Source organism: Acanthisitta chloris, unplaced genomic scaffold (assembly GCF_000695815.1).
Source record: "Acanthisitta chloris isolate BGI_N310 unplaced genomic scaffold, ASM69581v1 scaffold40716, whole genome shotgun sequence".
Lineage (NCBI taxonomy): Eukaryota > Metazoa > Chordata > Aves > Passeriformes > Acanthisittidae > Acanthisitta > Acanthisitta chloris.
Genome location: NW_008677310.1, coordinates 21,850 through 45,084, shown reverse-complemented (window position 1 = coordinate 45,084; position 23,235 = coordinate 21,850). Strand labels below are relative to the sequence as shown.

Sequence of the window (23,235 nt, the reverse complement as noted above, 5' to 3'; positions counted from 1 at the left end):
TTTCCCAGAATAGGATTGTCAGATCCTGGTATGAATCAGTTGTTGCGGATAAGGAGTTAAGGGAAGTAGGCTGTTAAATATCATAGTCTGTGGTGATAACAACTTTGGTTTCAGTATGAGATCCACAGACTTGGGCACAGACTGGGATTTTCCATAGGAAACATTCCTTGGGATGAAAGACAGCTAAGAGGTATGTGGCTTTTTAATACAATCTTCAGAAGAGAGGCACGTGATTGAAATTGATTTGAATAATTACAGTTTCCACATACGTCTGATCCACAGATCAGTGCCCAGGTTCAATGGGATGGTGGAAAATCACATCAGACTGACCTGGGCTGGCACCAGCACCATTACAGCTCCTGGAGCACGTGTGGAGAAGCATAGTGACTTTGAAAAAGTTTCTTAAATGTTCTGCAGCCTGCATTTTGGCAAAAAATCCCCCAAAAAACAAGACCTGTTCTAATGCCTACCTAGTCAAGGATAGCCTGGGTCTGTTTCTGATAGTCCCAGAAATCAGATCCCTTTAGCTGAACCTGCTAAAACTGAGGCACCAAACTTTGTCAAACACCTAAAAAATATTTAATGTTTTATGTCATCCTGTGACTTGCAAAATGTTGATCTAAACTCTGCTTGGGCATTATAATTCATTTAGGGTTATAACTTACGTAGACATGGAGAATTCCAGGGGTTTGGTGGAGTTATGTCGTTCTTTTTTTCTGATACAACTGTGTGGTGTCAGTTCTTACAGGATATAGAAAGGTAAGAAGCTGCATTCATGGGCTCAGGAGTGGAAAGAGGATTCATTGACAGGTTTTGTTAGCCTTCCTACCCTATTTCTAAAGGGAAATCTTCCTTTTTCTCCATGTAGCCACAGTACAGCCCAGCTATATGATTACAGCAGGCAAGAGATAGACACAGTCCATCTGGGAGAAACCATGCTGAAGTCTATTCCAGGCACCTCCCTGGGATCCATCTCTGCTTGACTAACATCTTTTGTTTGGAGTCAAATGCCACAGTCCCTAAGGAATTTGCCTTGGGAGTCCTTTTTGGTTTATCCTTGTTCGGCAAGGTGTAAGGATCGTGGTTGTCATGCATTTGAGCAATGACTGCAGGTTTCTTTACAGCTGGAGCTTTTTATGATGTCTTGTTATGCAGAAGCTGTAAAATAACCTAAGTTTTCAGAGGAGAAAAGGGCCACTTCCCAAGCATGGTGGAGGTGTCCCTGCTGTTGTGGGGTACTGCTTGCTGCTCTCCTTGCCTTTCTGCTTCCTCCGGGCAAGCACACTAGTGCATGAACAGCTAACAAATGCAGTAAAACGTTTTCTGAAGTGTTTTATGAACAGCTCCTGGGTTTCCAGTGTGGTGGTTTGATGTAGGAGAGAAACTGATGATGAGACATGTCTTTTCCCCAGCAGTTGCATGCTCCACCCTGGCACAGCAGTGTCCTCAGCCCTCGAGCAGGAAGCAGGCAGAGGTACCAGGCTGTTACTGTAAACGGATGTGCTTTTACCACAGCACAAGGACTTAGGAAATTAAGAAAGGACTTAGAGTCCTCAGAGCACAGCTGAACACTGAGACTCTGGGATCTGCAAGCAGTGACACTGGAGAGTTCTTTATAAATCGGATTGGAATCAAGGGCTTGGGGGAACAAAGAAGTCCCTTTGAGTGCCTCTAGAAAGGCTGGTGTTGGTGTGGCTGGCTGTGATAGTGAAAATGCAAGTCACCTCACCAAGTGACAGCAGTGTGGTGCAAGTCATGGCACGGAGGGAGCGACAAAATAAGGGCACGTGGCCTCGAGGCATCATCACAGTATCAATTCCTCCTTATCCATAGAGGGTGGCAGAGTCCTAAAAATGTCTTCAATAGCTTTGAGACTGGAAGAGTAACAGTAATAGGATGATGAGCAAATAAGAATTAGCAAGTCTGATAAGTACTTTAAAAATGGAAGAGGGAAAGTTTCTGGAAACAAACCAAAGAGGCAGAAAACTTGTTATTGTGGCTTTTGCCTGCTCTTGGGATGAACACAGACCACCAGCATTGTCACTGGCTAAATGCTTTTTCACTGGTAGCTGACTGACAAACTCATGAAGTCAGTTGGGTAAAACATGCTGGTGCCCAGCCTGGGGGTGCACAGCCTGGGCCATAAGAGGAAATAGGGTTCTTGTGCAGGCTGGAAATCAGCTGGTTTTGCAAGACACAGGGTTGATCTCTGTGACTGAGCCAGCAGTGAACAGCCCATACAGAGCAAACAGCAGCTTGTGAGGTGTGCAGTGAGGGACAGAGGATGGGAGAGCATTGGGGTGTTCGGGCAGGTTCTGCTCTGTGACAGCAGGAGAAGCTCTGCAGAGCTTGGGCTGAGCACAGCCACTGTGTACTGCTTAAGCTGATCAAAGAAGAGAGCAAGTTGAAGAGGAAGGATGTGATGAGGTGTGTTACCGACCCAACTGAGGCCTAACTGCTTTCCATCCTGTGGGTCGGTATGAGTCAAACAGCTTGGGTGGAAACAGGAGCTTCACGGCGAGTCCTCAGTAACAGCCCCTGCTCAGAGGGGTCAGTGTATGAGCTGTGCATGAACTAATGCAGTGAGACAGCTTTGCTTTGTCTCAGAGGCAGGTAGAATTCACTCATCTCTGTTCAAATTGTACAGTGCCTTCATCAGGATAGGGAAGGACAGCTAGGGTATCATTTTAAGTTACATAGAGAGAGATGGAAAGAGTTATGTTCCTTCTACTGTAGAAGAGAGGATGTGGGTTGACCTGGTGCAACAGCTCTCCCTGCACTGGGGTGAATATTTGCTTCACCAACAGAATTTACACACACACTGGCAACCTGCAGTAGGACAGTGCTCAAGGGAGAGGGAGAAGGGACACAGGGCCAGGTGGAGAGCAAACCTACAGTCAGAGAAGGCAAACAGGGTTTGGGAACAACTGGATAAAAATCCAGGAAAACAAACAGAAGTACTCAAGTGCCTGTCTGGAAACTTCATATAGAAATGCGAGGCAGGTCACATCTGGAGAGAAGTCTACTCCATTATTTTAAAATAGACCAGAATGGATGTATTAGAAATACGCTAAATATTTTCAGAGTAAATTCTTCCCTTGCCTGTATTCCTCAGTGGGTCTCTTCTTCTTGATATTCTGTTTCCTCATTTCTCTTATTTTGTCCTCGAAGGAAATGCTCCTTGTGTATGGACACAGCTGGCTTTAGTAGGGCTATGAGGAGCCAGAGTTTGCTTTTGAGTTCTTCCCTCATACAGGAAAGGAAAACTGGCTCCTCAGAGACATTGTGGATGATATTGGCAGTAGTAACTTGTTTCTGGCCATGGTACATGGTTTTAATTATGCTTTTTTACTTGTCCGTTTTATGAAAGTTTATCCAAGTGCTCTATTTTTTTATTTTTAGAAATGCCACCATAGGTAAATCAACATCTGCAATTGTGAATACAAAGAGTGTACTCAAAAATCCAACATGTTTTGGTGCCTTTTGGCTATGTATCATGATGCCTGTTGCCCAGTGAGTCTTTACTCTAGCGAACACAGGGGAGCCTTTTCCCTTCTGTTTGTTTGTTTGATCTGGCTTATTTAACTGCTGGTCATTCAGCCTTACTTAGTTTTGCCCTCCCTGGCTTTTTGTGACCATTAGAATGGGAATAATTACTGTGAGGTTTTTTCTTGCTTTTAAACATTTATAACATCCACTTAGGGGAAAAAATGGTCAAATGCGTCCTGTTCTAGTCTTCTCTTCCGCTACTGCAATAAAAATTAATCCACTTCTAGCACTTGGAGGGCAGGAGGCAAAGCTGCAATATTGGTTTGGGATTAACCATTCCTATCAGTCAGCCCATCTGTGTTAAGACCTTTGCTTGTTGTCCAGTGAGGTTTCACTTTCAGGGCATTTTTCTTTTGGGATTTGTTATGGGGCATAAGCAGGAGGAGAAGAGAGACACAGGACAGGCTTGAAGGGTGTGATTTTATGATGCTTTTTGTTGCTGTCACTGATGCAGCAGTATGGGTGTTGATACTTCTAGTTGGTCAAGACTTTACACCCAGCTTTTTACCTGTGTGTACAGCCTCCTCTCTTGGCCTGGACTGCAGCAGGGATGGAAATCTAACACAGAATTGCTGCCCCTTTTCCACATTGCTAAATTGGCAAAGATCAGGGACAGTGCAGATCTTTGAAGAGCCATTTCTTCTGCCTTTCACAAGAACACGGAGGGAGGGTGTTAAGTCTTAGAGGGCTGCTGATTTCCTGTAGGAGGAGATAGCACCAAGTTTAGCAAAGTTGAAACCCTCATTTTATTCAGTATATCAGGACATTTTGCAAAGCCATTGCAGAAAGCTTGTTTTACTCTACTGTAGGGCTTACACTGCAGGAAGACTTCACTTCCCAAGTAGAGACAAGCTCTGTACTTCCAAAAATCCTTGGCCCTGCATTTTTGCAGTCAGAGCATCATACTTTGGCTAAAGTCTGAAACAGTCCTCTGGAAGGGTCAGGCTGCCACATGGAACCCTTTGATAGGACAAGGATTTCCACACATCCCTGTGTCCTGCACTTGTATGGATGTCCACACAGGCAGGAGTGCAAGGCCATTCAGCATCCATAACTCCAGGGAAGGCTGAGGGAAAGTGCAAGTGCTCCAGGTACCTGAAAACCAAGGCCATGGTGTGCTGATAATTTTGTCTGCTTTATTTCACTTGTATCCTTTGTTAACAAAGAGCAGTCTAGAGGGAAATAGTCTATTATTAATATTTAATTTCCTCCTATTACTGTAAGCAGATGACCTAAAAGATCATTTAGCCAGCAACCAATAATAAAGCAAATAGGGGAATCAGAAAATATATGTCCTGGTTAGATGGGTGATGCCTCCTTCCTCCTCTTCCTGCCCCACCCATGCACAACTCTTGGTTCCTCGAGGGGTGAGGATGCTCTCTGACAGCTCCAAGAACTCTGGCTGGGTGTGAGCAGTCAGGGGTGTGGAGAAGTAGCTCTATGTGAACTTTTCATGAAATATTGAACTTCAGAAAGGAAACCCTTGAGCAGCACAGAGAAGTGCTCCTGTGGCCTTCCCTATCATTCTCCCTAAAGGACAGCTGTTTTCATTATGTTTTACAGCCCCAGTTGTTTTGCAAATTTGTGTACCTCCTGTGAGAACATTTATTCTGACATGATCCTCTTAAGTAATGGGGAGAGACAAGATTTCTTGGAGTCTTTGATTTAAAAGATAGGGAGATTCTCTTTGAGCTGAAGGGATTTCAAAGAGAGGATAAAAACTGACAAGCATCTCCCCCTCCAGGCTTTGGAAAGCAGGAAACAAATGGTTTAGCAGCACCACTTTTTCTACTTACAGCCATGTGTGAATTCAAGGGTTTTCCCTACGGGAATTAGGTAATCTGTATGTGGCTGGTACCTGGGAAGGGTCATGTTGTCAAAAGGAGATGCTAGATTGTGATCTGTGGAATGAGCCTTGATTGAGACACTCCCACTGCCTCATGAGCTGCCTGCTGCCTCCTTACCCCATCCTAGAGCAGACAAGGTGAATCCAATCCCCTCTGGAGCCCAGGGAAGCTGCAGCCTATCACCTGTGTGCCCGCAGAGTGTCTTGTGTGCCCTAAGGGCTGCTGATCCTCTGGAGATTTTGCTAATATGTGAGAGTAGCTGTCAAACTGAAGTGTCATAGACATTGTCATATATGTCAGCCTGGCATGTGGTGCAGTGTGTCTGCTCTAAACCAGTGTGACAGACCGTGGGTGTCCAAAACCATAATGAACTCAGCCCAAAGGGGCCAAGAGCAGGAGATGAGCTGGTTTGAGGTGGGTGGTTTGAACCAAGCTGTGGCCAAGGGCTCAGCTCAATGCATTTGGCACTCAGGGGAGAGAAGGGGCAGCACCTTAGTCCAAAGCCAACTGGAGATGCCAAACAAAAGCTTGCTTAGGCTGTGCTGGTGAATTGCTTCATGGGAACGTGCTGTTCAGATGCTTCATTGAATTTTCAAGGAGCAGTTTTACATTGGGACTGAAATATGAGAGAGAACAGAGTGTTCCAAGTCACTAAAAATGAACAGAGCACCAGCTTTACAGGTTTGTGAATGACAAAAAAGGTTTATTTAATAATGGGGAAAAGGCCGGAACACAGCCTGGGGTATCAAGAAGAAATTAACAAAATAAAACATGAGCTTACAAAGAAATACTAATTGTAGCTGTCCAGGCTGTTGTGTGATACAGTGTATTTTTCTTGAGTTTCAAGAAGCTTGCTGTGTTGATCCCTCAAGGGTCTGGGATGTTAAATATATACTTCCCCAGCGAGTAAAGCAGATTGTTAATTAATTGTGTCTTGTTAGACCTGGTTGCTGAGCCTTTGGGTCTTGCACGAAGTAGACAATTCTACAAAAACTTTTGTATTGCCTCTGGACATGTTTCTTCTTCTCTAGGTGGCCTGTATTTCATCTTGTCCCCGTGCAGCAGATTTCTAGCTGTATGAGCAGAAAGACTGAGCCTGGTCTTGTTTTAAAGCAAGTTGCCAGTACTTCTAAAATTGAGATTTGTTACCATGTCAGGTGAACATTGTAGCAGCTGACTCTGGCAGAGAGGAATGAGGCGAGGTGGGAGAGTTCAGGTTGAACATGAAACCTCCCAGGTTGTGGCATGTTCTGTCAGCAGCAGGTGAGGCTGTTGGTGTGCTGGGGCTGTGTGGCCAACAATTGGTTTTTCTGATGTCAGTGGCTACTCAGAAGCAGCAGCGCTGAAGCAGACACAAAATGTTGTTTTGTCATGGCTGGGACACCTGCTCAGCTCCAGTCATTTCTCTCCTGAGATGTGCTGGCTCTGCAGAACTCTAAGTGTTTTCCGGCCCATCTGAGAGCAGAGGGTGGAAGGACATGTTGTCCTCTTCTGGACATAACATTCCAGTTGCTTTGGAATAAATGACTAGTGCTTGGGTTGAAGAATCAAGCCACTGTTTGTGAAGGGGGATGGGAAGCAAGGGACTAAACAAATTCAGAGATAAAAAATTCAAATTTAACCTCAGACCATGAAACAGTCAAAGTAGAAGGTTAAAAGCTCTGTTGTGTCAGAAAACAGTGTGTGATATGGTCATTGAACTTCAGATTCCAGCACTGTGCTTTTTCAGGATGCATGCAGAGCTGTGGGCAATTCCAGCTTTGTATTTGTGATGAGCAGTTAGTATGTGCAGGACCTCCACAGTGTAGGTCTGTAACTTCCCTCTGCATCCTGTTGGAAAATGTGTTTGAGATGAGCCATTGAAAGAGTCAGGTTAAACAAAATGCACCTGGGATTGATATGGATTCATAATCCTACTAAAGGAAGCTCTCAAATGGGGAGGAATATCCCAGTAATTTTGCTCTGACCCTCTTCACCGAGGTGTATGTACTGAGAATGTGAGGGGAAGACCAGCATAGCAGGACTTTAGGTAAATGCTCTCAGCACCAGGATTAACATGACCAATTCTCAGGCTGGCTCCTTTCAAAGAGCCATTCCTGCAGTTCTTCTGAGTCCATCGTAGAGGAGCTTGTGGGAAGGGGGATTATAGTGGGCTTATTTTCCACAGCAGTAGTTTTGGCCCAAGTATGTGACAGTAATTTGTTACATTTTTCTAAACTTGTCCTGACAGTGGATTTTGCTCGTGAGCTTGACCTGCATGGGAACATGTGGGTGCGTTAGGAAGCAGAGAGGTGTCTGTTCCCTGCTCCAGGGCTGGAGTGCTACCCTGTCACCATCCCTGCTGCTGTGATACCAAGGGATGTGGGAGCTTGCACCCACTTCAGAGCCTTCAGGCACAGCTCTGTGTCCTACCTGTGACAGGCACACACACCTTCCCCTGAGGGGCCTGTTTTGCCCACTGCTTCCCTTGTTTAGTTGTTTTTTATTCCCACCAACTCTTTTCCTGTTGTTTTTCCCCTGTTCTTGCACACACATGCGCACAAAGCATTGTGTATTTCTCATCCTGCCTTTTCTGTCTGCTCTCCCTCCAGATTTTCTTTATTTCTATCATCTGTTAATTCTAATTCCCTTCCCTGCAGGTTGTGCTGGTGGGAGGAGGTTTCAATATCACTGCTTTGAAACAAACCTGTTGGGATTTGTAATGGACAATCATCACTCAGGGAGTGATGTAGGAGCATATCACTGACATCCCTGAAATTCAAGAAAGTAGAAGAAACCTTCAGGAGTCAGTAGAAAGCTGCAGCTTTTGCGGTAGGGAGATAGATAATATAGAGACTTCTTGGTGGTGTTTTTCTTTAGAAAGAGATTAAATGGTTGATCTTTATCTTCCTCTTAATAGCTAGATCACACACTAATCTCTTCTGTTGATTTCTTCCACACAAACCAAACAAAACACAGATTGCTGAAGGTGGAGAAAAGCAAGGTTTTTGAAGCACGTCCAAACCACCAAGAATCATTCACTTTCCTTTCAAATGCAGCATTAGCAATAGAGCTCTAAATCAATGAAAGGTCTAAAATTAGATTATATTCCTGAGATCAGATGTGAATCACAAGTTAATCATATTTTCTTTTATTATCACTGTCTTTACCCTTTTATTTTATCCTGAGAAATTAGGTTTCTGACTTGAAAACAGAGTGAACTGTGAAGGCATCGAACCCTGCTGGGTGATGCCAGATCACCTGTGGATGGGTCCCAAAAATCTCATGTTTTGGAGATTTGTATTGCATCCAAAACTGAGCTTGTGTGATTTATCACTTAGTACTGTGTTTCTCTCTCTCCCAGCCCTCTGATTTTTCAAGTAGCTGCTTCTTAAATTAATGAGAAAATATTACTGCTAAAGCTTGCTAAATAGGGTTTGCAACCCACTCTGGAAGTGACAGGCGAGGACAGCAAGCAATTATCTCTTGACTGTGGCACAAAGCTCAGGGAACAGTATTCTCCATTGCTGTATTTTTAGCTGAAACTGTGGTGAAATACACCCATATCTGAAGAGGTACGAGGTGACCTGCAAGATCAGCATGAGGTATGTGAGCATGTAGGCGATGTGTGTCTGTTCATATGAAACGCAGCTGCAGGACTGTGTTTCCTTGCAAGCAGCACCAACTTTAGTCCCAGATTGGTGCATGATACTGCAGGAACCCAAATGTATACCTGAGAGATTGTGCCTTGTGTGTGTTTCTGGGAGAGGTGAATTTTGGTGGATGTGTTTCTGTCTGGTTGTAGGTGGATGTGTGGATGCAACAAGCACTGTGGACAATGCAGGCATAATGAATAAAAAAAGGTTTTCTTAGAGGATACAGATACACATGAACAAAAATGATGGTGTTGCAGGAGGGGAGCCTGCAGAGACCTTTGCAAAGAGTGTGCATGCTCAGGGGAAAGTCCTCAAAGATGTCTCTGACTGACACACCTTGAACTATTCTCCTTGCTGTGGATCATGTTGCAGTGTCTGTGCACACGAAGGCAAGATGGGGTATGGCCACAGAAGGGTGACCACACATGCCAGCAGCATAATGTGTGAATAATGAACCCCCACTGTGACTGGGGGTTCGTGTCATCACAGAGCAGTGTCTGGCTGCAGCACACTTCTGCAGCAAAGCACAGGAGGGTGGGCAGCATGTGGTGGCTCAAGTCGGGTGTTTGCAATCAGAAGGAGACAGGTGTATGTAAAAAGGCTCCTCCACCTTTCTTCTGTGCAGCCACAACACTTGCCAAAGCATAATTAGTGGGGCTCTCGTGTTTCAGGGCAGGCTATCGAGCAGCTGCTGAAGTGCCAGCTCAGTTGGTAGCCTTGAAAACAAAACATCTCTTGTTTCTCATCACCACTGTGGAATACTGCCTTCCTGAACTTGGGCTTGGCCCTGCAGCTTTCAGGATTGACAAAATGTGAGAATTTTTGCTAATAATGTATTATTCTAGGTCTGTTTAATATCCGTTATCAATTTAATGTGCCACTTTAATGAGATTTTGCTTTTTCCATCTCCTCCATAGAGCTGATTACTTAGTGTATGTGGTTGGTGTTTCTGTTTTTTTTTTTAAAGGAAACTACAAGTGAAGAAGTTCAATGTTTGCCTCAGCTGAAGAGAATATTTCCCAAGTCCTAGTGGGAAAAGGTGAAAAAGAGAACCCGAGGATGCTGCTAGTAGGTATGTACATGACAGGAAGCCATGACTAGCAGTGTGATTGTCAACAGGAAACAAAATGTCCTAGCTGATGTGACGCTGCTATACAGCACACTTGCTGTGTCGTGCTGCCTGCTGGACTCTGTGGCCTGGGGAGCAGTGTCTGTCCACGAGAGAGATTATCCTGTCTGTTTGTCTGCTGGAGTTTGAATTATTCTGCATCTGGTTAATCCACTTTGCTGGAACTGGCAGGCCCTGGGCTTTTTTTCTGGACACCTGCTACTGTGAAGACCTTGAACAGCTATGGGGAGAAGTGTGTGTGTGTGAGCAACCTTCCCTGGCTGGCAGCCGAGTGCTCCACAGACCCCAGGCAGCTTTGAGGTGTCTTGGCCGTTCAGTGCTCTGCAGATATGAACGCTGAGCTTTTCCGGCACGTTCTCACATCAGCCTGGTTGTTCTCACCATGCTAGTACATGGGAAAGACGACTTCCTCTCAGACATAGCTTACATCATCCTGGAACTGATCATCGCAGTGCTGGCCATCCTGGGGAACATCCTGGTCTGCTGGGCCGTCTACTTGAATAGCAACTTGCAGAACGTCACCAACTATTTCGTGGTGTCCCTGGCTGCTGCTGACATTGCCGTGGGTGTGCTGGCAATCCCCTTTGCCATCACCATCAGTACTGGCTTCTGTGCCTTCTTCTATGGCTGCCTTTTCATTGCCTGCTTCGTCCTGGTCTTGACTCAGAGTTCCATCTTCAGCCTCCTTGCAATCGCCATTGACAGAATCATTGCGATCCGCATACCCCTCAGGTAAGCAGGGCTGGGCTGGGAGGGCAGGTGAGGGTTAGAGTGGTGAGGGCAGAACGTCAGTGTAAACAACAGGCCTGGAGATGAATCAAGGAAGGAAAGGTCAAATGAGGATCACCACTGTTCCCCCTTGTATTTTGAAAAAAACTTTTCTAGGTCTTGAAGGCTGCCTTGGCTGCTGGGTCTTCTCGTCACTTCGCTTTCCAGTTCTTCTCTGTCCTCATATGGTGTATGTCCATGGCATTGCAGCGGTGCTGCCTGGGAGCTGCCATTCCATACTTAGCCAGGATCCTGCAGTAGTCTTAATAAGCTGTGCCCTGAGCTGCAGCCAGCAGCACCAGCAGGATTCCTGTGAGAAGGTGGAGCCAAAGCAATAAATGGTGGAGGGCAGAATGGGGATGAGGGCAGCTTGTCTCCTTCCCTGTGGGGAGAATAGGGGCTCTGCCTGCAGCTGTAACAGCAGGGTTGGGGGAGCATGGGTGGGGTTTTCTCTCAGGAGTCCACTAAATGTGAAGGGAGAAGAAGCAGCAGGCTATCAAGAGATGGGCCTTAGGAAGATCTGAACTAGCTTAGGCACTGCCTCTGGAAGCAAAGCATGTTCTAGATCAAGGCAGAGGCTTGTCTCTTCCCAGACCTGCAGATGGTTATTCTGTGGTCTCTGGAATTTAAAGGAAGAAAAGGATGTTTTAATAGTAGAGTGTGAAAGCTGACTATGACTGACTGCTACTTGATGTGCAACCAGGGAGGCTGATGTGGGACGAGAGGACGTTTTGCCACACACACAGAGGAGCTGCTACTGAGTTCAGTTCTCCAGCAGCAATGTTGTTGTGATGGGCTGTGTCTGGCCGTGGGCGCGAAGCAGCATTGCCTTTCGTGGGCTGGGTTTGAATGCTCTGTGACAACGCTTCCGACTCATTCACTGAGCTCAAGACATGTAGAGGAAGCCCCTGGAGAGGCTGGTGCAGGAGAAGTGTAGGAGTCTCCTTCCTTCCCGTCTTGTCTTTAGGAGGATGCAGCACGCTCTCAGTGACGGAGAGACTGCCTCCCTCTCCTGAAAAACAAATGTGGCTGCAAAAACGCAACAAATTTCTGATTTTTGTTCTCTCGAGTTTGAGTTTTTAGGTATCCTCACTCCTCGTGAGCTTAAATCACTTGTGTTGATCTGTGCAATTTAGTTTTGTCTCTTCTGAACACTTTGGTCATGCAGCACTTATGTCAATTAACACAAACCTCCCATTCAGAAGCAGAATGAGAGCCCTAGAGCTGCGGAGATTGCCTTTCCATGTGGACCTGTGCAGCAAATCTTTCCTGAAGCCTTGTCTCAGCAAGTTTGGACTGCTGTAATATTACCATTATTCAGTGGTTTCCAAACCCTATTAGTCATACCTGTTACAGCCTCTAGTTCTGATGTAGTTCTAAGGAATAACTATTCCATTCCACTGTGGAGAAAACTATCGATACACCTACAAATTGGATTGTCTCCACTTTTCTGCAGTTCTATTATAGATGGTTTCTGTTTATAAACCAAAATAATGGCAAATGGTACAAGGAGACATGTAGAGTAGCCCTCAGGAGCTGCCTCTGGAGTGATTTTGAGGAGGGCTAATGTCTTGAATTCATTTCTCATGAGCTAACTCTGAGGACTTTTGCTGACAGTTTAAGCCCTCTTACTGCTAGACGATGACTTGCCAGGAAAAGGATTTTAAAAATCTGGATTGCTGCCCATTTTTGAGGCTATCACTGTAACTATATTGTCTTGAAAATGTAATTTCCTGGAACTGCCAAGGTAAAGAATCTTTTAGAAAACCCAGACTTATCAGTGCTGGGCACGATACTGGTTTCACTATCTTGTTTTTGAGAAAACAGAGTACCCCCTCTTCTGCCCCAGGAACAGAGGGGGTGATTGGATGCAGAAACCCACAGTTAAATCCATGGGTTCCTCCTGCTCTATGTCCTCTGCTGTCTTGACCTTTCACAGTAGGAGTGATGAATTTGTCAATTGTGTTTTCCCTTAGGAATTTATGGGTGAATAAGCATCAGATTTTTAGCCTCAGACATGCTGAGAAAGTGAAAGCTGATTATCTGAAGAGGGAAATGTGAGATGATTCAGACTGCTCACATCCTCAGTTGTTTCTTTTTCTAATATCTGTTTGTCTCAAAAATGTGTCAAGCGATTTGGAGGAAAGTTCTGCCACTAAAGGTGTGTTGTTTTTACCCCATCCTTTAATACCTGGGAAAGCTCCTTCTCCTCCTCAGAGGACGTGAAAGATAACACCAGCTGTTCCTAATATTCATTAGATGAAAGCTCTTTAATAAAACAGACTTCCTTCACTCTAGCGGAACCAAAAAGGGCCAAACCTATTTTTTCTTCTTCTGTTTCTTTTAAGCTATTTCATGTCTGATTTGCCCTAATGAAGGTAACTGCATATGTGGGTGTGTATTCCCACACAAATAAACTGTCAGTATCAGGAGGCAGAAGAGTGGGATTGCTGATATGTCTTGGGTTTGGATCCCTCAGTACATAATTAGAGTTACCTTTGAAATCATTTTTCTGTGGAGAAACAACTCCTCCAAAAAACTGCAGTGAGAAAAGACATAGGTGAAATTTAAAAATAGATAAAATCTAATATGCAAATGTCTTATGAGTTCTGCCTTTCAAACAACCTAAACATTGTGTAGAATTTGGTAAAGTTTCCCAAAGTTCTCAAGCACTTTGCTCAATTCTGCCAGGTTTGATACAAATGTAACACTCTACAAATGGCAGTGAAGCACTCCCAGGAAAGAGAGTCTGAGCCAGTGTTCCCTCTAGGATAAAATCCGAACTGTGTCTCTCACATAGCAAATACCTGAAAGCCTGCACAGGCTGATAGCAAACCACTGAGTGCTCTAAACAAAACTGGCTGCAAGTCTGAGCCTCAGGTTAAAGTCATGGGCCAAGAACAATTGCCACTTTCCAGGCTCTGTGGTGCCAGCAAACACTGCGGGCACTGTGCCCAGCCATGTGCTCCTGTGCAGGCATTTGTGGTAAAGACAGTCCGTGGGGGAAGGACAGGTAGCTCTGATGCACTGGAAAGAGAGGGGAAACTTTCCTTCCTGCAGCCCAATGGAAAAGTTTTCTCAGGTTACTGAGGTTACTGCTTGCTCTGTGTGCTGGATTCAGACATAAAACACTTACTCAGGTCATACAGTGCCAACTGCAGTAACGTGCTGGAGCACAGGCCTTTTCCTCTGATGAAAGATGCTTATGCTACTGGGATGCTACGCTAGGGAAACCTTACTAATGTGCAGCTCCCTGATGTTTGGAACATTGGGACTGATTTACCCCATGTGGTGGTGATTTAAACTGCAGCTCTGAGGTGGCGTGGGGAAGTTTTTCTGCCACAGGACATGAAGAACTGGCTTCTCAAAGTCTCACCATCCCTGAACAAGGTATAGGATGTAGAAGGCACCTTTGTGCTGAGAACAGTCTGTTTCAGCAGTTGCTTTGATTCTCTCAGATTGCCTTCTGAAATACTCATATGTGAGCATCTGAATCAGTGAATCAGGGATTTATTGTTTTATTGTCACTGACCCATATGTGCACTTATTTCTTTCCCTCATCACCATAAACCTTTTGACTTTATGGCAAGCATTTCCTACATGTGCTCATGTTCATGTTGAATAGCTTATGGGCAGATTCAGCCTAACATGAGAGAGGAGTAATTCCCCTTCTCCTTTGAACATGGGCATGGCTTTGGAAGCCGTGCCAGCTGTCTGCTCATGGGCCGCAGCAGAACTTGCTGTTACCAAGGTTTTAGTCTGGAAGCTGATCATGCCACAAGCAGAAGAACTGTCTGCCCTCTGTTGCTGCTTCTGCTGTTTAGAGCAGAAGAAATAATGGTGGGGCACCTGTGCCCACCTGTGGGCTCCTACCCCAACCTGTCTCCACAACACAGAGGAGCACTAGTTTCAGTTAGCACGTGTTAATAGGGGAGAAATGTTCTTGGCTGAGAGTTGTGGGAAAGGGTTGTTCAGGTGGTGCATGAGAAGATGCCTGTTTTCTTGTCACAGATTTCCTGGATGATCTGAGGCTACCAGTGTCTCTCATTTCCCAGATACATGTAATAGGGCCAGAATATCCTCCGTGATCCCGTCCCTGGTGGCTGCAGCTGACTGAGGTGTGGGCTGTTGAGTGAGTGGGCAGTGAGCAGTGTTTTGTAGTGATTTGGTAAACACCATTGAGAACTGCTGGAATTCAGATCAAAGCCCTCAATGCTAAGCAGAAGCTTTCTGAGGTGATGCAGTGTCTGAAATGTGCTCCACACTTGGCTGAGCCATCTGGCCAGGATGTGCAGTGCTGCTCACCAGAGGAGGGTTTGGAAGGCAAGCAGCAGGCTGGTTGGACACTGTGACAGTGAGTTAGGCCAGCCACCTATCATACAATGTATGGAAAGATTTTAACTTCAACCTGATGACCCCGTGGTTCTTTTACCAGCTCTGTCTTCCACCCAATTTCATAGACTCTGTGCAGGAATCATTGTCTTGATGAGACAGAGATTAGGCCAAGGACCCAGAAGCACCACATGTGCAGCCAGGTTGATCTATGCAGCCCAGCTGAGTTGTATGTGCACCAAGGACAGCTGTTCTGCAGTCATTTTACCAGCAAGGTGGCTGGGAGAGCAGCAGGGCAGGGGAAATTATTTTGGGGAAAATTTTCATGTGTTTGCAAAAAAAGCGTTTTTTTCCTAGAGAATGTGGGTGACTCTATCCCCCACCCAACTCCACCACGAGTGTCCCTGTGCTCTGCACTCATGTTCTTTGTGTCTGGAATTTCACGAGTAGAAGCTGTTGTTTGTGTAGCAAGCCCAGTATTTCCAGGAAGCAGGAGTACTGCTTGTGCACAGACAATCCAGTGCTGTCTGGACACATCAGACGTGCTGCAAAGTTACCCACGGACTGTGCAGAACATGGGCTGCAGGTGTGACCAGCTCCTTTCAGCAGGCTGTGTCTCCTGCATAGGTGCCAGCAACTCACAGTATAGGGAATGCTTCCTGGAAGCCCTGAACTTACCCTGTAGAGCTGCACAGCATTTGGGGATACAGAGAGTGGCTTTGGCCTGGCTGTTGTGAGCCTAGAAATATGCTGAGACAAAGTACACAAAGATGTACACAAAGTCTTCAGTGCTGGCCTGGTGACATCTCTAAGTGGCTAAAATGAAAGAGTCCAGGCAAGTCCATCTGGACAATAACCCTACCTCAGCCAAGTCAGCCAGAGGTGTCTCATGTGGATCCTAGAAATTAAGCTCTCCTAAAAAAATTGACACTTCTCAGTGGATACCTGGCCAACACAGGCCCACAGAATATATCATGAGGTGCTGTGAGCTTTCTGTCTTAACCCTTGGAGATACTGGGTAAGATGTTATAGACATGTACTCCAGCACAATACACTGTGGCTGAAGAGCTGCTTGGATTAAGTGCTGTTCCAAAGCCTTGTAAAGTTTCTTGCATGGGAATCCCCAGAGAGTAAGAGGGAGGGAGAAGCAAGGAGGGTGTTTGTCTGGAGCAGTAATGAATATATTTTTAGTGGAAGGGAAGGGACATCTCTAGTCGTGGGATAACAGCTGCACAGTTTCAAAATTCCTCTGACAAGATGTATCCAATTCCAGGGCTGCAGGGTTTTCATTTTTTGTTTTGTTTCATTTTTTGTTTTTCCAAGCTTCAAGTGCCTTCAGCAATTCTTTTGCTCTCTGAGTGTAGACTTCAAAGCACAGATGCCATTTTGCTGTGTTGATGAGGCCTGAATGTGAGCAGTTCCCTGCTACCATCCAAGCATCCCCATTGAGCAGGATCCACTACTTGCTGGAAAAAAAAACTTTTCATCAGTCCAAATCAGCTGAATCTCTCCCCCATTTCTGGAAAGAGGATTTTGGTGTATTTGGGGTACTGGGAATGTGTGCCTGGCTCCCTCACCCACTCCCTCTTTTCTGATTTTGAAATGCAACAGAGGAAGGGAGACTCAAGCCTACTGGGTCTCATGTGGAGCCAGATTTTTCCAAGGCCCATCAGAAGGCACTTAAAGCATGTGTTGGATCTTCATTCTGCACTGTGCCTGGCAAAAGCAGCCTCTCTCCTTCACTGGCTTGAACTTGCGTTGGAATAGGAGCATGAACCTGTGGCTGTAACTATTTCATTGGGAGATGGAAAGACTTCTGTGGCTTGTTGTATTATTTCTCTTAATGTTTGTTTTCTGAGAGAATTCTGGGGACAGAGGGAGAAGGAGCACTGGGTAAACACTGGGAGCCCAGCGCTACCGTTGTCCGATTGCAGACACACGGGGTCAAGTACAGTGTGGGACCCACGCTGGACAATGTGGGAATCTGGCCATCTACTTTCCATGCTGAGCATTACCAAGGGAAGGAAATTGCATTGAAATGTTAAACTGCTGCCCTGATCAACATTTTCAGAGTGAAGAACTGGTGGAGTCAGCTCAGGACTCACAGTAACCTGCGAGGCCTTGGGAACTGGCTGATATTTCAAACAAACAGACATTTCTGCTGCACTGTCAGATTCTTACCATGTTGCTTATTGTTTTTTCAACAGATCTTGGAGAATTTACTGTTAAGAGCACTGGCTTCAGCCAGGCATATCAATACCTCCACCACTGAGGATCCTTTGGTGTGTGCAGTGAAGCCCACAGCACACCTATAGGTCAGGGCACTGTCCTCAGCTTAATTCCTCCTTTCTGAGAAAGACATGGGGTCAGTTTAGCTGGGCTGGTGAGGAAAACTGCTGTCTTGTCTCAGTTATTTCAGGAAAGGTGGTGGTGCTGGTCTTCCTGAAAGTGCCATGTGGAGCAGAGTGAGGTGCTGTGCCAGGCAATGCCAGCCTGACTTCTGCAACTGAGCAGAATTTCTCTGGAGCACACCAGAACATGGACATGGGGCCAGTGGCGCTGTGTTTCTGAGTTCTTCTGTGCTATTTGGTTTACAGATCTACTGCAAGACAGAGAGAGCAATTCTGTGCTCCAAGGCTGCTCCTTTGCCAGAAAGAAGCTGCTGCCTAAGCCTTTGGCAAGAGACCCATGATGGTCTTCATCACCAAGGGTTAGAGCAGTGCTGGTGATTATCCAGGCTTCAAGATCTATGTACATGACCAAGTGGACTGGTGAAGAAACACAGAAAAAAACTATTAATTTCCCTGCTTTTCTATCAACTGTTCACTGCCTGAAAGAAAGGGGAGGTAAAAAGGCAGCAAACAGTGTCACCATGGAGTCCTTGCTGTGCTGTGTGGGTTCTGCACAGCAGTTCAAAGGCCCCTCTGATGAAGCAGGTGCCTTTCTCACTGTCTTCGGAACATTGGGCCACTGGGAGTTTGTGTGGGTGCCTGAGGCTTGTTGAATGACACAGATTTAACTCCCATTTCCTCTGCTTTACAGGTACAATGGCTTGGTGACTGGCTCTCGAGCCAAAGGGATCATTGCCATCTGCTGGGTGTTGTCTTTCATCATTGGCCTGACGCCGATGCTGGGGTGGCACAACCGTGCCCAGATTGAAGAGCTGGGTTCCAATAAGTCCTCTCTCATCAACTGCAGCAACAGTATGGTGGCATGTCTCTTTGAGGCTGTGGTCACCATGGAGTACATGGTCTACTACAACTTCTTTGCCTGTGTGCTCTTGCCCCTCCTCCTCATGTTTGGTATCTACTTGAAAATCTTCATGGCAGCCCGGCGACAGCTCAAGCAGATGGAGAACAAGATGGTACACGGGGAACGTTCTCGCTCCACTTTGCAGAAGGAAGTCCATGCAGCTAAGTCTTTAGCCATCATTGTTGGGTTGTTTGCAGTCTGCTGGCTTCCATTACATATTATTAACTGCTTTACCCTTTTTTGCCCAAGTTGTGCCCATGCTCCCCTCTGGCTGATGTATCTGGCTATTATCCTGTCTCATGCTAACTCAGTTGTAAACCCTCTAATTTATGCCTACCGAATCAGGGAGTTCCGATACACCTTCCGTAAAATCATCAGCCAGCACATCCTGGGCCGCAAGGAGCCGTTCAAGGCAGGAACAGCCAGCTCCAGGACTTCCACCCACGGTGGGGATGCAGAGAATGCCAGCATACGGATCAGCGAGTATGCGTTAGAGGTATACACCAACGGAGAAATCCACAGGGATCCTGAAAAGCAGGACTTAAAAAAATGCAAAGCTGGCTTGGAATGGCACAAGAATGGAAATGCTCTGGACCTGGAGACAAATGGGCATCTCCCACATTCCTGCAAAAATGGGATTCTCTCTGATGCATGCCTGAACAGGGAGCTTCACAGTGAAGAGCTAATTGATGCCCGGGTCTCTTACTCAGATCTGGAAAGAGCAGCCTTTGCTGCAGCTGATGTTTCCTGATGAGACTTTTGAAGTCTTCCTGGTAGAATTATTTTTTTTCCATTGGTGACCTCTGCCATGGCAGAAAGGGAGGTTGGGGGGCGGGGGGAGAGCTGTGTATTCAGATCGCTGTGGAGAAAGGGGTCCCTATCCAGGACTGTTGGGACGATCCTAAATACTGGACTGGAGAAAAGCCAAGAGAACACTGAAGTGGACTAAGGAAGGCAGGACACATTACCTGCCAATGACCTGTCACCAAGGGCAGTGCCAAGATCGAGGATGGCATTCCAAGTTCAGCACTGGGAGACCCTGCTGATGCAGGGATATCGTGACATTATGCTATACTGTGTGCCTGTGGTTGTATGTTGGTTTTGCTGTCTTTACCAACAGAAATAGAAGCATGGCTGGAAGTATTCCCTGAAAGGCAAAGAGCAACAGGGAAGGGGCCTTGTAGTACTTTGGCCCTGCAACAAGCAGAAGGGGGAGATAGCAACATCTGTGGGTCGGCAAGGATGCCAGGAGCTGCGTGAAGAGGGAAGGAATTTAACTGATGGGAACTTTGGATACCTTCAACCATGGCATTTTGTCTTTCAGTTCATGTTTTTAAAGCTTATACTGCAACAGGTTGCTCAAATGGGTATTTTTATCCATGTCTTGATAAGGTTACTTTATGTTAAGTTATAAAAGATGGGCAAGAACTCATATCCATTCCCTGAGCACTCTATGTGCCAGGTGCACTAGGCAAATATAACCTTAGCTCTCCACTTGGTCCAACAAATCATGAAAGCAGAGTCTGTAATACAGATTTCCCTTGGCCAAAGGGCTGTTAGCAGGACTTGGTGCTGCAGATAGCAGAACAGCAGGTCAGGCTGTGGGCTGTGTCACCAGGGCAGCTGTGCCCTGCGGTGCTGTGAAGAGCTGTCAGGTGTGTGAGCTGTCTGTAGGCTGGTGGCACTGGCTGCTTTTTCCCTGCTGTCTCTGTGCTTGTCCTCCTGAGCTCCTAGAATGCAAATTCTTTCCATGGCCCCAAATGTGTGTGAGGGGAGGTAATATTCCATATTTTGGTTGTTTTCATCCTCATTCAAAAGGCTGCGGGATTTTTTCATTCTTTCTCAGGATAGGAGGAATCCACACACATACCTAACACTTACTTTTGGAATTCCAGTGAGCTCTGTTTAAAGATCTTTTCTCCTGTGATTTCAGTTTTTTCCTGATGTGCTTTACTGTGAAGCCCAATGTGTCCCTGTGATGCTGAGGCCAACAGAACTAAGCCTATCTGGTTAGATGATGTTCCTATTCTGAGAAGCTGAAAGGTGTCAGTAGTATTGGAACTCAGATTAGAAACTGCATTTGTCTGTATCAGAGACCAGGCAAATCTGTGCTGCAGCAAGTGTACTCACTGATGTGATTTGTTGTAGAGGTGTTTCATAGCAGTTGGATAATTTTCCTTGCAGCTCAAGGACAGCAGAATGTCACTTCAGCTTGAAGTCTACCTGAAGATTGTCTGGTTTATGTTTTTCAGACAAATAATCCATGTCCAATACCACCAGCTTTGTGGAGAGGCAGGCAGTAGTGGTCCTACTGGAAAACTAAAAGTCTGGTAATTTCAGGGGTCTGAAGCTTATTCCCTAGCTGAAAACATCAGAAATGTCATCCCCCAAACCTCTCTCTCCTCCTTGTGTCTGTCCACTTACATTTCAGAAACCAGGGGAAACTGGATTTTTCATACTTGAGAGAGAGAGCAGGTTAGGTTTGTGTGTTCTTATTCCATGTTTATTTTAGATGTTGTGAACTATTAAAATGAAAAATCAGTTTTATTTGAGGAGAATTTTCTTTTTGCTGGTCTCCCTACATAAAGGTGGGGAGTAGTTTACAATGCTGAACGTGTTCAAGTATGTAGCTGCTCTGGGCTAGCACAAAGCTTACTGTGAGATGGATAAAAAGATGTGGCTGCCACCGCAATCCTTAGCAGAAAGACAGGCCAGCTTGTAAAACAATAGACTTCACAGTTTAATTGAATTGCTGCTTTCTTGGCACGTCCCTTGCACTGTAGTCTAACGTCAGAGGAGTGGATTATCACTCCAGCACCATTAATGAACACTAAGCCATTTCCCTGTGACTGACGTCATAGGTGGTAGTTCCTCCGTAGGGTGACTTGGGATCTGGTTACCCTTCATCTTTCTTGGTGGAATATTTCTGTAGGTTATTTGTGTGACGGCTCCTCTGACCTCCTGCAACAGTGGCAGAGGAACTCAGGAACGTGGGGGGCTGATCTCTTCAGGCCTCAGTTGGGAGCTGAAATGTTTCTAAGAATAACACAGGATTACATCCGGCATTCATGTCAATAACGATTAGGTCCACAAAGCAGCAGAGCAGGGAAGGAAGTGTGGGAAAATACCAGCATCGCTCATGTACTGGAACACACACGAGTGCAGAAGTGTCTCCTATTGAGCTTTAGCTGCCATTATAAAAGGCTGTTTTATACCACATTGCATTAGACTTTCAACAGCTGGTTGTGGCTCAGTTGCTTTCTATTGTTTCCTGAGCATCTTCACACTCAATTATGGCAGCGTCTTGTTTGGTTGCCACAAGAATCAAGTTGGTCTATGTTGATGAATAAACTTAGGATTGTCATTCTGGAAAACTTTCCTGCCCAACCAGATCACCATACAAGCTTGCTGAGTTTCCAGATGTCTTGAAATTAGCTTTTGTGTTGCTGCTTGACCTGTCCCCCAAGTGTGTCCAGTCCCTTTCAATAGTTATGATCCAGAATTGAAATGAAAAGTGTGTGTGAAGGGGCCAGGGGATGTGTGCAGGAGGAAGTGCAGGGGGGTACGGAGGCAGCGTGGTTTATATGGAAGTCTGTAGTCACAGGAAAGAAGGGATGGCAATTCACCACATGCTGTGTGCCTTCTGGCAAACATATGGCTGAGATGGACCTTAAGAAGATGTTTCTGAAGCAGTTTTTGAGGGGAGCATGAGCCTTTTGAACAGAATTTTGGACTTCTTATTTCTTGTTTCCTAAGGATTATTTTAAGGCTTCCCACTTTTAGGTCGGATTTTTTGAAAAAAAAACAAACAGGGAAAGGAAGCTGTAGGAACTCATCAATGAAGTGTGCTCTTTGCTTCTAGAAGCTCTCCACTCTTGAGAGAAGCACCTGCCTTCCAAACTGCATAGGACCACTCATTCCATAGGACGCTTCTTTTCTTCCAGTTGGAGAATGTTTAGCTGATGCAGCTGTTCTGATAAACAAAGATGGTACCAAGACAAAGGGAAGAATGGGGTACCTAAGAGGAGAGGCTGGAGAAGACCTCCTTGGGAATCCAAGGTGTAGTGGGTCCAAAGAGTAAGAGCTGGGGTAAGAAGAGACTGATTAATTGAATTGCAGCTTCTTACTAAAAACATCTGAAGAGACATAGAGAGATGTAGTTTGGCATGAGGGCATTCCATGAATTTCATCATTCCCTGAAGACTCTTAGACTCCAGGGTTTATTTTCTTTATAGGAGTTTGGAGAAAGTGAAGTTTGATTAGTTGCCAGGAGTAATTTTATCAAGAGTTCTTGGGGCCCTTTCCTCAATAGGGCACTGCTTTTTGTGTGTGCAAATAAATGCACTTAGGTCTGTGTCCTGCAGAGTTGCTTTTGGATCAGTGATTTTTCAGAGCTCTGTGCAAGCTCAAACTGCAGTTCTTGAACCAGAAGCATTTTGGCATGGTAGGACAGCTGGGGTTACTGTAGACAGAAATTTTTGCCCACTGATCCCAGTTGTGCAGGTGGACTTGGAGTGACATGGAATAGTCTCAACCTTTGATCATTCTTTGAAAAGAGGCTCCAGGGGGTGCTGGTGGATGTAGAGAAGTCTCTCAGGTGTGAGAGACTGGAGGGTCAGTATGGATGGGAAATCTTGGTGGTGAAGGAGTATTCATAGGGTAGGTGTTTGAGAGGATTTCAGGGGAGCAGGAACGTGCTGGAAGGTGCTGGGGAGTGCACAGA

General features: G+C 45.7%; 1 protein-coding gene across 1 annotated transcript; it reads left to right on the top strand.

The window, feature by feature from the left end:
• The first annotated feature begins 4,859 nt into the window (after nucleotides 1-4,859).
• Nucleotides 4,860-19,263, top strand: ADORA2A (adenosine A2a receptor). Its single transcript, XM_009076440.1, has 3 exons — nucleotides 4,860-4,881; nucleotides 10,577-10,892; nucleotides 18,303-19,263. The coding sequence occupies exons 1-3, from the start codon at nucleotides 4,860-4,862 to the stop codon at nucleotides 19,261-19,263; spliced, it is 1,299 nt and encodes a 432-aa protein (XP_009074688.1).
• The last annotated feature ends 3,972 nt before the right edge of the window (nucleotides 19,264-23,235 follow it).